Source organism: Aspergillus mulundensis, assembly GCF_003369625.1.
Source record: "Aspergillus mulundensis strain DSM 5745 chromosome Unknown scaffold_12, whole genome shotgun sequence".
Taxonomy (NCBI): domain Eukaryota; kingdom Fungi; phylum Ascomycota; class Eurotiomycetes; order Eurotiales; family Aspergillaceae; genus Aspergillus; species Aspergillus mulundensis.
The window spans coordinates 597,831-608,907 of NW_020797900.1; the positions used below are offsets into that span (position 1 = coordinate 597,831).

The window sequence follows — 11,077 nt, forward strand, 5'->3', positions numbered from 1 at the left end:
GTCATCCGGATCCATCGGGCACGAAAGGGCAGATCTGATCTACGTATTATGGTGCATACCGAGCCCCTAGCACCCGTCTGGCTGTTGCTTGTGACCCATGGTGCATTCTGCTATGCATAGCCTTGTGATAAAAAGACAAGTTCAGTGGGCAACCGGGCTTGACTGGATCGAGATCCCCATAGCTGATCCTACCCCAAAGCCTGATATAGATCCACTTGAGTGTGTCCAATGATTGCAAATGGTAGCATATCAAGTAGAATTCTCTCTGTGTGGGTTAGGGTTCCAACGCCACCTGCATTTTTATCCGGAGTAAGCCTCTCGTTTGGGCTTCCCTCGTGCGCCTCCCCCAACCTGCCGCTATCTGTCGATGGCTTAGAAGAATATTCTTCCATAATAGCAGCATGCATGGCCACATGACATCCCCGGGACAGTATCGGACCAAAGGCCAGACAGCAGAACTGCTACAAATTTATGCGAGCACGTGACGTACCAGCCCTAAAGCCCTTCGACCATTCCCTACCCGCGAGAATCTACCTAGGTAGCACCTACTCCGTCAAGACAGAAAGAAGAGTAAACTGTATGTCCACTGGCCCTTGAATCTGGGTACGACGCCAGATATTAAGCACGGTCAACGTGTGGCTTCTGGCTCCATACGGCCATGCCTCCGACTCTGGGTGCGTCTTGAAAAGCGGCTGGGATCGCTAGCAACGTACAATGAAAATTGAACTCAGAGGGCCAAACAGATAGGCCGGAGCTGGTGGCCTCGATATGGTCAATGTCTAGCCAGTTACTGCCTTATGCCGGAGAACTTCTGAAATCCCATATCTTTAACAGTAACCAGTATGTCGTGAAATTTCAACTTCATTCGACGTGAAGCAGTAACTAGCTATACACTCTATAGCTCAGGGTTCTCAGCTCGTTCTAGAACGCTGAATTGTTGAAGGAAGCCTCATGTCCTCGTTGAGCACATGGCTGTAGACTACCATAAGGTAGTAGCTTATCCATGTTATCTTCCATCTACCTGTAATGTTAGACCAGTAGTCACGGAACTCATCCTGAGATAATAGAACGTAGCGAGTGTAAGCCTGTCAAACGGACGTTTCGTGGTTCAGGTATTAAGGCCCATTGTACCAACCACCTTTCCGGCGCTTTCATTCACACACACTAGACCGGCAGATAGGTGGCGCTCCTGCCTGACCACGATCTTGGTGGAAACTCCAGGACTTCACCTAGAGAGCTTCTGGCGCCCGTATTTTAGTTCGCGGACTGGCGCTGCATCCATGCTTTCACCGATGGGGCCTCATTCACAATCCGCAGTGAATGACTCGACCTCGACTCCGGGTCTTACCTGGGAGAGGTATATCTAGAGGCCAAATCTCCCAGCACAAATGTCTCGACAGTTCCTAAAACCCACAGTCACCAGAATCTCTTGACAGCACAAAATACTTTACTTTTAAGTCCTATCTTTCGAACCACAGACAAAGTCTAGGCACTGAGCTTGGAAGTCAAGGCGTCTCGTTACATATCAGCAGCCTGACGCAGAACACAACCAAGCACTTCATTCGTCCGTAGAACGGTTCTCATCATGGCGATGGACAATGACCGCGGCATGTCCGACATTCCCATTGACGAGGACATCGATATGGACATCGATATGGACACCGTTCTGGACATCGATGCCACCGGCACTGGCATCGACATTACGCGCGCCACTCCCCGCCTCGCCGGTCTTCCAGCCGAGTTACTCGAACTCATTGCGTCGCACCTCGACACAAACGGCTTCAAGCAGCTTCGTCTCACCAGCAAACGCCTGTGCATCAGCACCGGTGCCCTGTTTGGCCGTCGTCATTTCTCCGACGTCACCACCGACCTGTCCGCTCCGTCCCTGCAGAGACTCCAAGCATTCAGTACCATGCATCCCAACCTCGCCAGCCACGTCAAGGAGTTCATCGCCACAACAACCATCAAACCAGAGGGCTGCAATCTGGGCGGCGGCTTCCTCTGGTCCCGCGATCAAACGACCAACAGGCTAAACGGCATTCCCACGGGATTCCTGCAGGGCTGGCAAGCAACGCTCAAGGGCCTCCCAAACTGCAAATCATTCAGCATGGTCCGTCCGTTTCATTATCATTATTCATTGTTTTTGCAGGGCCACGTGGACTTTGCCGCGGCCGAGGGCAACTACCCCATCCTCTCATGCTCCGAGACCTTCGATGTCATGCTCAAGGTCATCGCCGACGCAAGCATCCCCCTGGAGTCATTCAAGCTCAACCTGAACAATTACCATGCCCTCGAAATGGCGTGCGTCGACACAACCTTCCTCACAACCCAGACCTTCCTCGCTTCCTGGTCCACGCTCAAACGCCTGGACATCAGCGTCCAGGTCCGAAACGCCGAAATCTCCAACTACCTCACCGCGCTGATTACCCTGCCCAAGAACCTAGAGTCCCTGAGCATAACCCTCAGCGGCGGCGACAGTGCCAGCGCCCTCCTTGCCAACCTCGCACGCGCCTACACCGACGGCACCTGCGCACCCGCCCTCAAAACGCTCTACCTGGAAGAAGCCACCATCCCACAACGCAGCCTAAGCAAGATCCTCCTCGCCAACCGCACCAGCCTCCAAGGACTCGCGCTTCACTACATCCAGCTGGATGAGCACGGCTCCGTCGCTCTCCTGAAGACCCTGCGGGACGGCGCGTTCGCGAAACTAACCCACCTGACTCTGCGCTACGGCCTGGAAACCAGGAGTGATGTTGAGGCCGGGACGTTCCCGCCCTGGGTTCGTCCTCGGTGGCGCTTGGAGTTTCCGGGGATCAGCGAGGGCGAGGATAGGGATCCTGTTTGCGGAAAGGGCTTTTCTTATCGTCTGGAGATTCGAGGGGGAGTTGCGCGGTCTACGGTTGTGTTTTCGGGCGGATATATGAGGTTGGGGGTTGTGCTGCAGAGGCTTATTGACAGGGCGCAGGTTGTTTAGTTTTCTCCTTTCTGGTTTCATTTGTGGGATTGGACGGTGCGTTTTAATTGTTTGGCTCTTTAGGTTGGTGGCATATAAGACACATGTACCTAGCACTATGTCCAGGGCGTACTACGTTCCCGATTGTTGGAGATTATTACGCAGAGTCCTATCTTTTTACCCGAAATCAATAAATCTTGATGTTTTCAATACCATATTGTTCCCATCTCCCTTGCAAACCCGCCCCTGAGTTCCAGATTTATACCATTCTCCCACCCCCGCACTTCAGTGTTCCAACACGGTCCAAAAGCCCAAGTAACAGTAGAGTGTGAATTCAGAACCCTAAGAACCGGTTTCCCACACCTAGCACCTCCCGAGCGCAGCTACGCCAGATAGAATCAGCTCAACATCCTGCGAAAGGTACGTATCAAGCACTTACCAACCGTGCACCGGCTATCCGTATAGTACCCATTGACATAGCACGAGAAATTGCCAAACGTGACTCGTTGCCACGTGCTACCATACCGGTACGAGTTAGCAAACCGTGGCCCGCTGCTTATGTTCCTCTGCGAGCTAAAGCATCTGCCTGCTGTGCCGCAACCCCCCATGGACAGGTCCAACTAACCAGTTCCCATTATAGCAGTCCCCCGACTTATAGCACTCGAACTCGTACGTCCCGCCAGGATACACGAAAGTGCGCATGGCGTAGTCGAAGCCCGGCCCCGCGCGGCAGTTGACCTCCGAGTTTGCGTTGATGACTTTGCAGGTTGTCACGGCGCGCTGGGCGAGGGGTGGGTTTGGGCTTGGGGAGTCGGTGTCGGTCTGGTGGTTTTCGGCGCTGGGCGCTGGACTGGCGAGGGTGTGGAGGGGGAGGAGGGCGAGGGCTAGCTGCATAGCTGGGAGGAGGAGGTGGACGTGCATGTTGGGCTGATGGTGGTGCTGGTGGATTGTTGTGATGATACAAGCTTGCTGGAAGGAAAGGCGTTAAGGGACTGAAGGGAACAGTGGCTCTTATAGTTTTTCTTGCACGTGCAACATGGCCAGTATCGAAGACTTCAGCGGATCGCATGACTCAAGTATAGGGCGTGGCTGGCCAGTTAGGTACCATGTGTTCGCTATGGTTACATTCAAAATACGAGCAAGATACTTCCCCGCGCCAAGTGTAGTATGCAGCGGCATAGATATAGCACTCCGCAGATTGTATACGAGGTCTATTTTGAGACACGAGGAGCCCAAGACGCTTGGGGCTGCAGCACGTAGATCCTTACCTCTGGTCACCCTGGCCTCCTCCCATTATGGCTGCAAGTGGGAATCTTATGCATCGATGATAAGTAATTGATATAATGCAGCCGCCGGTTGGACGGGAGATTCAGTGCCCGCCCGCGCCCGAGTATCAGAGCCTAACTACCTAGTTGATGTCTTGAGCATTGGCTTATCCATCAGAACGAGTGAGACTCCATTCTAGCTTGATCGCCGTCCAGCCTTGTCATCGAACACCCCGAGTCCGGCCGGGTTTCGCACCCTAAAGCCAGCATCCTCTTTCCCTGTCCTCTTCCCAAATACCAACCTCGGATGCCCTATATTCGGAAAAAGGCCAGCGACACACATGATGCTATCCGAATTGAAGACCAGCGATTACGCTTATATGTTAGGAACAATACAATAATCCGGTGAACTTACCCCGTCTCGAGCGCAATAAAGAGCACATAGTCCAGAAACAACTCACTATAAGTCCCCTCCTTCAACTCAACAACATGATAAATGCACCAGATCAAAACCAAATATTGGTTCGCCACCTGCATCCAAGGAAGCGGTTAACCCCGACGGTGGAGGGCAAGACGGACGTTCTCAAGAGCAGGACATAGATGGCCGCGCGGAAGAAGACGGGGGCGACTGTTAGGCAGACTGGCAGGACCAACGGTCAGCTCTATATAATCATCCTAACAAGGGATTGGGAATGTAGGTATCGATATTCCTATCAATACCCAGAAATTCAAACGGATTACCATGCAGTATAAGCCATCCAGTATAGCCCGCCATCTCCACGCACAGCCAAGGATCACGCTAACCGGAGCCCCCATGTATAATGATACATCTCCTGGCTGATATTGAGGAGTGAGAGAGGCCGAATATCGCGATGGCAAGAGTTGGCTGGGATCACTAACAACAACAGTATGGGTCCGTACAGAATCGCCTCGAGATGCAACGACCCTGATCACCCAGCTTAATTCCAGCGGGGAGACCAAGCGGCTTACGTCTACAAAGCTCAGTGGAATAGCCCGAGTCAACGTGACTTCGTGCCCTTACTGATCCAATGCAGACTCGAGATCCGCAGTGACCGTCTCACGAAACCCATTCAAGCGTCGGAACAAACGCGATCTGTCCCGCTTGGACATGTCCAGGAGTGCGGGTTCTTAGCAGCATACACCCCGCCAACCAAACACGATATCTGCGGGATCTTCGTCGCCGTGGGCCATACTAGCCAGGCGTTCGGTTGAAACCTCTGCAGCAAAGTAGGGCTGGTCCTTCTGCTACCAACACAGCAGTCGGCTATGTTTATCTGGTGTACACGGCCTCGGGAAGCCGCTTGGGCCGAAGACGAAGAAGGGAAGAGAAGCCACTAAGACCAGGCTTTTCCGAGCATGGTGATCTCGATCTCTCATCGAACTGACAACTGCGAGCAGTTGCAAATTCACAGGGTAAGTATGGAGAACGTACCGCTCCCGGACATCCAATGTTCCCACTTCCTTCAGTTTATCATTCACCTCAGCGCAGTGAATGTGCCAGGACAGGGTCTTCCTTGACCAGTGAATGCCCATGCTTCGTGGCTCTCCAGAACTCCAGCATAGACGATATATAAACCACCTGGACCCCCCTTGAACTGGACCATAACCTTCCATCTCTCTACCTACACCTCATCATCCTCCATCTCAAACAAAACATCTTCATGTTGCACCAACCCAACAACATGGCCAATCTTACCAACACTCACCTCTCCAACCCCCTTTGCGACCTCCCCGCAGAGCTCCTGGACAACATCGCAGGCCACCTCCCACTGGCGGACCTCCAAAACCTGCGCCTAACCAGCCGAGTCCTGAACGACAGCACACACCACCACTTCAACAAAACCTACTTCTCCAACCGGACAACCGACCTCTCGCGCGCCTCCCTCGAGAAGCTCGACGCCATATCCCGGGACCCCCACCTCGCCGCCCAAGTCAAGCAGCTCACCATCACCGGCGACAGAATCAAAAACTCCACCCGCCTCGGCACGGGTCTCGGCTGGCGGCGCCTCGAAAGTTCCTCCTCCCCATACCTCAAGGGCCGCCTCGTGCACCCGCAGAAGCCCATCAGCAACTGGAAGACAGTCCTCCAGCGGTTCGAGAACATGACCTCCATCCGCGTCTGCGAGGCCAGCAACGAACGCGCCCCCAACCCAAACGCAAACCCGGATACGACCGCGGAGGCGGAATCGGACTCGGAATCGGAGTCGGAGTCCCGCCAGGCCCTCCGCAGGACAACATTCCTGCGCGAGGGCGAGGTCTTCGACGACGAGCTCATCCTCACAGACGCATACTTCGTCCTCATGACCATCCTGCCGCAGCTGAACCGCCCAATCACCAAGTTCGCGCTGGCCTTCGACATCATCGTCATGCACCGCCTGTCCCCAGCGCACGTCCACGACCCCGAGTTCCGCGCCATGTGGTCGAATCTCCGCGAGCTCAAGCTCTCCGGCGGCCGGTACATGACCTTCGAGTGGGGACAGGAAGCGTACATCGACAGCCTGGTCCGCGCCACCAGCAAGCTCGAGACGCTGGTCCTGGACTTTCGATACGTCGGGAACGTGCTGCACCACCTCACGCCCGACCAGCAGGCAGAGGGGTCCGAAGCGCACAGCGACATGGACCTGCACCAAGACCGCATGGAGCTCCCCAGCGGCATCGCGCCATTCCACTCGCAGACGCTGCGCACGCTCGAGCTGGGCAGCGGCTACTTCGGCAGCGGGCAGCTGGGCAGCGGGGCCAAGGTGAGCTCGTTCCTGCTGCGCCACGGCGCAACGCTGCAGAGCATCACGCTTTCCGGGGTGCGGCTGTTCGACGGCGGACTGGAGATCGTCCTGGGTGCGCTGAAGAGCCCCGAGCTCCTGGAACTGCGGCACGTGGGCCTTGCGAATCTGAGGGTGGGACGGTCGGATCCTCACGCGGATCTGCAGAGTACGCCGTTCCCCCGGCACGTCTCGTTTCCGGCTCTGCCTGTTGGGGAGAGGGTGGAGCACGGAGGGAGATTTACGCATGAGAACAAGGTAGACATTTGTCCGCGGCGTTCGACGTCGAGGGTTGAGATTCGGGGGTCAAAGGCACATGTTGTGGCTTGGGTGGAGAGACTGGAGGAGGCGGTTGTGCTTGGGGAGGGGGTGTCTTATCTGTGACGTTCTCGCATCTCTCGCCTGGGTTGGAGTAAGCAGATGCCTTCTTTTGGTGCGTCGGTCAGGGGTATCGTCTGAATCTTTGTTTGTTCTTCGGGTTAATCACAAAAAAAAGAGAAAAAAAAAAGTGTCACATTACAGTTTGTACCTAGTTAGTTAGGGTTACCTCTGCTGGAAGTGGGTGCCTGAGGCCACCGGCGGCCTTAGGGCTCCGGTGGAGGAAGGTTCTTCTAGCCTAAATAGCCACTATAAAACTTTTTATTTATTTTTAAAATATCTAGCTTAGCACACCAAGCAATATAAAAAACTTTTATATATAATAATTATTTATTTTTTTAGTAGGTTATAAGCCTGGGTTTACTTAATTTATATACCTAATTAAAAGTCTTTTTTTTAAGTTAACCTATATTAACTAAATATATAATATTTTTTTATTTTACCTATCTAGCTTTATATTTTTTTATAACTTTATTAATTATTATAATAATTAAAAAGCCCTATGCTTAGGGCAAGGCCTTTATTATAAGGGTATAAATATTATAACTTTATTTTATTTTATTTTAAATTTTTTATTTTTTTTTACCTTTTTAATTAGCTTTTAACTTTATAAACACCCCCTTTTTAGGGCCACATGTATTTAATTTTTTAATAAAAACAAGTTTTTTTTAATAGCTAAAAAGTTTTAAAACCTCTAGAGGTAGTATAACACCTTTAAATTTTTTAATTTAAATTTTAATTTTAATTATTTTTTAAAAATTTAAATTAATTTTTAAATAATTAACTAGCTATCCCTAGTTACTAGCCTTTTTTTTATAACTATCCTAGCATAGGCTTTAGCCTATTTAATCTTAACCTTACTATGGTAACTTCTTAGGGCTTACTATTTTTTAACACCTTTGGTTCTTAATCTTCCTCCCTAGGTAGTTTAATCCCTGGCTTCTAGACCGCTCTAATTTTTTTATTATTTAGTTTTTTTATATCCAGTTCTCCTACATCTAGTTCTCCTATACTAAGCTAAGATAAAAAAAATAACCTTAATTAAAGCAAAGAACATCCCGGTTTTAATATTAAAAAACTAGTAAGTTAAATAAAACTAATAGGTGTTTTTAAAGCTTTAAAAGGCTAGCTATAACTATTTTTTAAAGTAGCTAAACTAAAGGTACCCTATAAGAACTATTTTTATTACTTTAGCTTTTATTATATTAACTTTAGTAGGCAAAGATACCAAGACCCCTAGTTAATAATTTATTATAAGCTAAGTTAAAAATATAAGTATTAATAATAAAATTTTAATTATTATTATACCTTTTATTTAGCCTGTTACTAAAATTATTATTACTAAGGTTATTATTACCAAGCCTATACCCCTAGTAAATTATAATAAGGTTAAAATTTAGTATTAAAACTAGGACCATGCCATGGCCTTAATTTTTAATTATTTAGGTTTTAATTTATAAAATCTTTTTATTAATAAGTAAATAATATATAAGCTACTTAATAAAATTAAAAGTTATTTTAAACTTAATATTAATATTATAATTTTTAATACCTGGGCTAACTTAATATTTTTATTTTATAATAAAAATATTTTTAATTTTAGTAAGAAACTTAAAAAAATTTAGTAAAAATTTATATATATTAATATTACTTTTTTAATTAAGCTTATTATTACTACCTTTTACTAAGCCCTAGGTAATTAATTTAATTATCTTAAGGTTATATATTTTAATAATTATATTATTAAATACCTCCCGGGGGATACTACTATATTAATTATTTTTTTTAAATAATTTTATAATTATTATTAAGTTTATTAAATTAAACTAAAACTAGGGTACTGGTACCCTAGCACTTTTTTTTAATAAAATATTTAAGCTTAATATTAAATATTATAAAAACTACTTTAATATTATTTAAATATATAAAAATAAAGGTATTATAAATATTACTATATATTATTATTTTTATTATAACATGCTTTTTTATAGCTAAAAAACCTATTATTAATTTTATTTTAAGCTTAAAATTACTTAAAAAAACTCCCGGGGTGGCAAGGGCGCTAAGTATTTTTAAAAAAAAAATTTAAATTTAAAAAAGAATATAAAGCCTATACTTAAATTAACGTTTATAACTTAAATTAGCTTTAATTTTAAATAAGAAATTATTTAAAATAGTTTTATTTAATAAATTACCCTAAATAATAGTTATATATAATATATTACTTATAATTACTTTTTATTTTAAAATCTTAAGCCCTATACTAGCCCTAGTATTAAAAATATTAGCCCTAAAATTTTTAGTACTTAAGGTATTAATATTATTAAAATCCCTTATTATATTAATAACTAACTTAAAATCCTGGCTTTAAATAATATTTTATATTATCTTAATATATTTTTTATACTAATATTTATTTTTTAGCTACTAAATAAGTATTACTTAATTAGCTTTAACTGGTAAAATATAAAAGCTAAAAAATTATAAGGTATTAATATTATTACCTTATATAATTATAAATTAGCTTAGTATATGGTTACTAAAGTTTATAAAGTGTTTTTTTAACCTTTACTAGGGTTTAATAATATTAGTTATTTTAATATTAATAGCCTTTATTTTTTAGGATAAATTTTCCTAGCTTTAATATTAATAAATAAGTTATATTTTTAAAAATTAACTTAATAAAATAAAAAAGGTAGTTTATAGCATGTATATACTTAAAAATTATATTTATAAATTTTATATTACCACATGCTAGCAAGCTAAGCCTTATAAAAATATTATAATATTTATTAATTAATTATTTAAACTACTTTATATAAATATTTTTAGCCTATATTTACTTTTATTTAATAAGAAAGTATATATTAGCTTTATTATAAATAATAAATTTTATTATTATTAAATTATAATACTAGCTAGTGTGGAGGGGCAGTACTAGAGCATGGGAGCTAAAGGAGCCAAACAGTGGCAGAAACCTAGGACTGGATGGTACATAGTACAGGTAGGAATAATAATAAAAAAAAAAATATATATATTAGGGTAAATAATAGACTAGGTATAAAAGGCTAGTAATAAAATTATAAATATTATAAAAATTAATATTAAGGTGCAACCCCACTATATNTTTTTTTTTTTTTTTTTTATTAATATTATATACAGGTAATAATTAAATAATTTAGTAAATATAATTTAAAGCTTATTAGCTTTGCTAGGGCAAAAAGTGCTAATAATAATTAATAAGTAATTTAGCTTTATTTAGCGCTTTTTTAATAGCTATAACCACGTGGGTAGAAACCAGGGTAGGGGGTAATATTATTTTATAATAATTATAGCCTAAGTTACTAAAGTACTCCTATTTTAGCTTTTAAAATTACATGTATATATTTATTATAATAAAAATAACTTTTTTTTTTCCAGGACTTAAAAAAGTTACGCCTAATAAATATATTTAAGCTAAATACTAGCTTTATTTTATTAACTATTTTAATTATATTTTATTTATAATATTTTATTAAGGCATTACTAATAGCCCCTAGCCCCTGGAGTTAAATAGTTAGGGTAAATAATTATAAAATTTTTAAGTAATAATTTAAAAAACTAAATAAAAAAATAGGGCCGGGCATAAGGTTATAATATATAATAGCTAATTTTTTTTAGGTACCTTTTTTTACTATTTTAAGTATTTAATAATTAACTAA

At 43.8% G+C, this 11,077-nt stretch overlaps 3 protein-coding genes across 3 annotated transcripts; 1 reads left to right on the forward strand and 2 right to left on the reverse strand.

Annotated features, from left to right (window-relative positions):
• Positions 1–1,585: 1,585 nt before the first annotated feature.
• Positions 1,586–2,974, forward strand: DSM5745_09498 (uncharacterized protein; the record flags this gene model as incomplete). The annotated part of the gene is made up of 1 exon (XM_026751514.1): positions 1,586–2,974. The coding sequence occupies one exon, from the start codon at positions 1,586–1,588 to the stop codon at positions 2,972–2,974; it is 1,389 nt and encodes a 462-aa protein (XP_026599862.1).
• Positions 2,975–3,509: 535 nt separating this feature from the next.
• On the reverse strand, positions 3,510–3,874 carry DSM5745_09499 (uncharacterized protein; the record flags this gene model as incomplete). The annotated part of the gene is made up of 2 exons (XM_026751515.1): positions 3,510–3,573; positions 3,627–3,874. 2 exons carry the CDS (start codon positions 3,872–3,874, stop codon positions 3,510–3,512), a joined length of 312 nt encoding a protein of 103 aa, XP_026599863.1.
• A 1,635-nt stretch (positions 3,875–5,509) lies between these two features.
• On the reverse strand, positions 5,510–7,247 carry DSM5745_09500 (uncharacterized protein; the record flags this gene model as incomplete). The annotated part of the gene is made up of 3 exons (XM_026751516.1): positions 5,510–5,627; positions 5,866–6,026; positions 6,087–7,247. The coding sequence occupies 3 exons, from the start codon at positions 7,245–7,247 to the stop codon at positions 5,510–5,512; spliced, it is 1,440 nt and encodes a 479-aa protein (XP_026599864.1).
• Positions 7,248–11,077: the final 3,830 nt, after the last annotated feature.